This window comes from Limulus polyphemus, unplaced genomic scaffold (assembly GCF_000517525.1).
Source record: "Limulus polyphemus unplaced genomic scaffold, Limulus_polyphemus-2.1.2 Scaffold8838, whole genome shotgun sequence".
Taxonomy (NCBI): domain Eukaryota; kingdom Metazoa; phylum Arthropoda; class Merostomata; order Xiphosura; family Limulidae; genus Limulus; species Limulus polyphemus.
Window position 1 is genome coordinate 1,364 of NW_013674448.1, and position 6,324 is coordinate 7,687.

General features: G+C 31.3%; 1 protein-coding gene across 1 annotated transcript; it reads left to right on the forward strand.

Annotated features, from left to right (window-relative positions):
- Window positions 1–1,064: 1,064 nt before the first annotated feature.
- LOC106475581 (galactosylceramide sulfotransferase-like) lies at window positions 1,065–2,670 on the forward strand (the record flags this gene model as incomplete). The annotated part of the gene is made up of 1 exon (XM_013936260.2): window positions 1,065–2,670. A coding segment is annotated over one exon (1,059 nt), but the record flags the coding sequence as incomplete, so codon positions are not given.
- Between the last annotated feature and the right edge of the window lie 3,654 nt (window positions 2,671–6,324).

Below are 6,324 nucleotides of genomic sequence, written 5' to 3' on the forward strand. Positions count from 1 at the left end.
ACTAATGTGACTGCTACCGATAATGGGACATTTCCTGATGGAGCAGATGAATGCCACGTGTAATTGAGTTCCGTGTAATTTATGATTCTGTTAGTTTCGAGCTAGTGAGCCATAAAATGTGTGTTTTGCATTCGTAGAGAACGAAGTTATCGAGGCTGTGAATCGCTGTGATTTATAGCGTGTGTTATAAAAGTTGTTAAGTTTAAAGTGACGAGAAACGTACTGACTGTGGAATTAATGTGTACTAAAAGTTTGTATCGAGGAAGAATAAACTGCTTTAATCAAGAAAAGACTTGTATCGCTGAAGATCCTCGGAAAATAATCTCTACCGGAAATTAACAAACAAGCAGATACGTAGCATTGTAATATTTACCTTTCAAGATTGATCATACTTGTAATATTTACTAAACAAGAAGTAATGTAACATATACACAAGAATCATCGAGCACATATTGCAAGCACTACAAAATTGACGTTTTAAATTGCCTACAAATAAGATGACTGAGAATGAAATAGTTATAAGAGTTTCCGATTTAACTATTTTAATGAAATAATAGTATATTTATTTATTTTAATAAAATAAAGTTGTGCATTGACTTCAATACGCCGGAAGTCAAATAGGTTAGCCGGAAATTAATGATGGCTACATAATTTAACAAATAAAACGGACTAACTAACCAAACCGTACCCTATACGACGAATCAGTAGTCAATGAGTTAGATAAATGAAATAGTTTTTTATGATTTACCTCTTTCGAAAGACCGTGGAACGACAGTAAAGTCTTATTTTGTAGTAGTTTTACTCAGAAAGAAATACTAAAATATAATTGTTGACAAAGTTTAGTTAAATTGTTTGCTTACTTTCTTAAACAAGATTCGAACCTGCGAGCCAAATGCCCTAACCACCAGGCCACGTCAGGAAACGAGCAAAAGATAAAACTACAGTTTGAGATATTAAAACTAATAGGCTTAGTTGAAACTACTTAGTTGGGCTTTGCCCATGTAGAAACAATGAGGTAATGGCATTTCGATATATATATTTACAATCGTGATAATATATAAATATATCTGAATACTTTCAGGACAGAAAATATCGTTTTTACAACTGGAAGTCCAAATTTCGTCCAAAAGAAAACAAACATTGTCTTTCTAAAGACACACAAAACAGCTGGCTCCAGCATACAGAATATGTTAATGAGATTCGCTGATCGACATGATCTACTCTTAGCCTTGCCAGCAGAAGGAAACTTCTTCGGTCACCCTCCGCCTTTTCACCACAGTATGATCTCTGACCCTCCTGATAAACGTCATTACAACATATTCACACACCACACACGGTTTAATTATGATGAGCTCAGACGAGTGATGCCAGAAGACTCCATTTTCATTACAGTTCTCAGGGATCCAGTTGATCTGTTTGAATCTTTGTATTCCTATTGTAAACTAGAAGTTTTATATCGCAGACCTTTGTTTTCATTTGGCATTAACATGTCAGATGAAGAAATAGAGGTGAGAATGAAAAGTCTTGCGGAGGTCGGGATAAATCAAATGTCGTTCGATTTAGGAATGAATCCTAAAGATTTCAAAAATCCAGTCAAAGTCCAAAGATATGCCCACATATTGGATACACAATTTGATTTGGTACTAATAACCGAACATCTCGACGAGTCTTTGGTTATTTTAAAGAATATATTAAGTTGGGAAACTGACGACGTAGTGTTTTTTAAACTTAATGCTAGACACGAAACATTTGTTAAGCATTTACCCTCAGATGTTCGTAAGCGTTTACAAAGTATAAATTTCAGTGACCAAGTCATCTACGACTTCTTTAAAGAGAAGTTAGCTGAAAAAATTCGCAAGTTTGGTGAGAAGAGACTTGCTCTTGAAGTACAGGAACTCCGGAGAAGAAGAGAAGAATGGGCGAAGTTCTGCGTGAAAGAAACACAGTTACTTATTGAATCCGAGGATGCTAAAAAAACTTCATATTTAAACTCACAAGTAACGAAATTGAAGCCGAGACAAGACAATGATACATGTAGGAAGATGACAGCTTTAGAATTGGATTATACAGAAGAACTTCGACAAAAACAGAATCTTCTTTATCTTAAACATCGTGTAGGATGATCAAAATGTTCTGTATCTTAAACATCGTGTAGGATAATAAAATTGTTCTGTATCTTAAACATCGTGTAGGATAATAAAAATGTTCTGTATCTTAAACATCGTGTAGGATAATAAAATTGTTCTGTATCTTAAACATCGTGTAGGATAATAAAAATGTTCTGTATCTTAAACATCGTGTAGGATAATAAGAATGTTCTATATCTTAAACATCGTGTAAGATAATAAAAATGTTCTGTATCTTAAACATCGTGCAAGATAATAAAAATGTTCTATATCTTAAACATCGTGTAAGATAATAAAAATGTTCTATATCTTAAACATCGTGTAAGATAATAAAAATGTTCTATATCTTAAACATCGTGTAGATAATCAAAGTGTTCTGTATTTTAAACATCGTGTAAGATAATAAAAATGTTCTATATCTTAAACATCGTGTAGGATAATAAAAATGTTCTGTATCTTAAACATCGTGTAGGATAATAAGAATGTTCTATATCTTAAACATCGTGTAGGATAATAAAAATGTTCTGTATCTTAAACATCGTGTAAGATAATAAAAATGCCCTGTATCTTAAACATCGTGTAAGATATTCAAAATGGTTTTTAATACAGATCTGAAAACAACAAAATATGAAAAAATAATACACGCAAAACGACATTGTTTAGTCTGTTTTAATAAAATAAAAAATCTGCTTATTTGTTTTATGCGAATAAAGTTTAAATTTCTTTCTTTTCTTAATTTGTTACCGGTATAGCTAGAAGAAAACTACCAACATTTCAGTTATAGCAAAATTAATTTATGTAATTTGTATAGATTTTCATTGTTATGTATGTGTAATTAAGCTAAGTATTATATGTACAATATAACCGGAACACGACAAACATTCGTTTACAAATAATCTACTACAAAAATGAATCAGTTAAAAAAAAAAAAGATAGTTAAGATTATCCTTCGGACAAATCAACAACAGAACTGAAAATAATATACAATGTACTTGAATAATATAATATATTTAGTTAATATAGCTACTAAATCAGTTTCACTGACAGTATCATCCAATCACAATCCGTGAAAATTAGAAGTGGGTAGATTTTGGGTAAATCAACTTCTCTGGTAAAGCCAAAATTAGAAATGAGTAGATTTTGGGTAAATCAACTTCTCTGGTCAAGTCAAAATTAGAAATGAGTAGATTTTGGGTAAATCAACTTCTCTGGTAAAGTCAAAATTAGAAATGAGTAGATTTTAGGTAAATCAACTTCTCTGGTAAAGTCAAAATTAGAAATGAGTAGATTTTGGGTAAATCAACTTCTCTGGTAAAGTCAAAATCAGAAATGAGTAGATTTTGGGTAAATCAACTTCTCTGAAAAGGTCAAAATTAGAAATGAGTAGATTTTGGGTAAATCAACTTCTCTGGTAAAGTCAAAATTAGAAATGAGTAGATTTTGGGTAAATCAACTTCTCTGGTAAAGTCAAAATCAGAAATGAGTAGATTTGGGGTAAATCAACTTCTCTGGTAAAGTCAAAAAATTTTGACTTTACCAGAGAAGTTGATTTACCCAAAATCTACTCATTTTTAATTTTGACTTTACCAGAGAAGTTGATTTACCCCAAATCTACTCATTTTTAATTTTGACTTTACCAGAGAAGTTAATTTACCCCAAATCTACTCATTTCTACTTTTGACTTTACCAGAGAAGTTGATTTACCCAAAATCTAATCATTTCTACTTTTGACTTTACCAGAGAAGTTGATTTACCCAAAATCTACTCATTTTTAATTTTGACTTTACCAGAGAAGTTGATTTACCCCAAATCTACTCATTTCTACAGAAATGAGTAGATTTGGGGTAAATCAACTTCTCTGGTAAAGTCGGAATTAGAAATGAGTAGATTTGGGGTAAATCAACTTCTCTGGTAACACAACCCTGAGAGAAACCGTCAGCAATTAATTCTCTTCGTATTAATAACACAACCCTGAGAAAAACCGTCAATAATTAATTCTCCTCATATTAATAACACAACCCTGAGAAAAACCGTCAGTAATTAATTCTCCTCGTATTAATAACACAACCCTGAGAGAGAGAGTTTTAACAATTAATTTTCCTCATATTAATAACACAACCCTGAGAGAGAGTTTTAACAATTAATTCTCCTCATATTAATAACACAACCCTGAGAGAGAGTTTTAACAATTAATTCTCCTCATATTAATAACACAACCCTGAGAGAGAGTTTTAACAATTAATTATCCTCATATTAATAACACAACCCTGAAAGAAGTTTTAACAATTAATTCTCCTCATATTAATAACACAACCCTGAGAGAGAGTTTTAACAATTAATTCTCCTCATATTATTGGTAGTGCTAGCATGATCATGAGAGAAAAGGTTTAGCAACTAATTCTCAAGGACTAAGAAATTAAAAGTGATGTCAAATACCTTATAATATGTCAACCACACTACATCTTTCGTATCCCGTGCTGACGAGTACTGTCGTATAATACCAGAGCTCATCAGACCGGTTGAGATGCGACAGACACGGTAGTTAATTATATCAAATTTCACGAACAACGACTATTATAAAGTGAACTAGATTTTAGTAAATAAATTGTAATTATTATCAGCCTTATTTAAGTCAATTTACAAATCGAATTTTAGGGTAAGGAATAATAACACGGTATTATTGGTTTACTTTATTTTTAATAACAGTTATTTAAACATAAACCTTTATCAACCAGTTATCGTCTGTATTATTGTTTGTTGCAATGATTTCAAACTTGTATTTTTCACAAAATTATGCAATAAAGTGTATGTCTGTAATATAATATTGTGAAAGTGGTAGTAAGTTATTTAACAAGAAGCTATGATAAAAACGCCACGAAACCGTTACGAAATTAAGATTATTAATAAAAAAGTTGTATCTGAACAAAAACTTTTATTTGCGAGTATTTCAGTAGCTGCCATTTTTATCCTCTAACGTCTGTTTTCAGTTAATAACTTTATTAAACCAGTTTTTATTGAGAATAACTTTATTAAAACCGTTTTATTGAGAATAACTTTATTAAACCAGTTTTTATTGAGAATAACTTTATTAAAACCGTTTTTATTGAGAGTAACTTTTCTCAATAAAAACGGTTTTAATAAAGTTACTCTCAATAAAAACGGGTTTAATAAAGTTACTCTCAATAAAAACGGTTCTAATAAAGGTACTCTCAATAAAAACGATTTTAATAAAGTTACTCCCAATAAAAACGGTTTTAATAAAGTTAATCACAATAAAAACGGTTTTAATAAAGTTACTCTCAATAAAAACGGTTTTAATAAAGTTACTCTCAATAAAAACGGTTTTAATAAAGTTAATCACAATAAAAACAGTTTTAATAAAGTTAATCACAATAAGAACGGTTTCAATAAAGTTACTCATAATAAGGACGGTTTCGGTAAAATTTATTCCCAATTAAAACGGTTTCAATAAAGTTACTCACAATAAGGGCTCACATACAAGACACCCGTGTATTATACAGCTTATTCAATTTTTATTTATATCTTCTGTCTTTTTGTGCCATAAATATCTTCATCTGTCCGCCAACACTCGTTGTTTGTGACTATGTATGAACGTTTCTATAATTATTTCCATTACTGTAGGCCCGGCCAGGTGGTTAGGGCGTTCGACTCGCAATCTGAGGGTCGCGGGTTCGAATCCCCGTCACACCTTTCAGCCGTGGGGGGCGTTATAATGTTTCGGTCAATCCCACTATTCGTTGGTAAAAGAGTAGTCCAAGAGTTGGCGGTGGGTGGCGATGACTAGCTGCCTTCCCTCTAGTCTTAAACTGCTAAATTAGGGACGGCTAGCACAGATAGCCCTCGTGTAGCTTTGCGCGAAATCCATAAGAAACAAACCATTACTATATTATTTGAAAAACACATGTGTATATTAAGTTCCGTAATTAAGTAGTAACATTTAATTCTATTTGCCTTACTTGATATTTTAAAATCATATTGTTTTCGAGTGACATACAATGTCTTATATCAAGAAATAATGATGATTTGAATCACATTCATTGATTTTTCCAATTTGTACTGAATAAAGTTAAAATATTTGTTACATGAATAGAAATCCATTTCAACTTTCGCAGAACATATTATAAAATCATCTTATTAATGCCATTACTACATGTTATATATATATATATATTAGTTT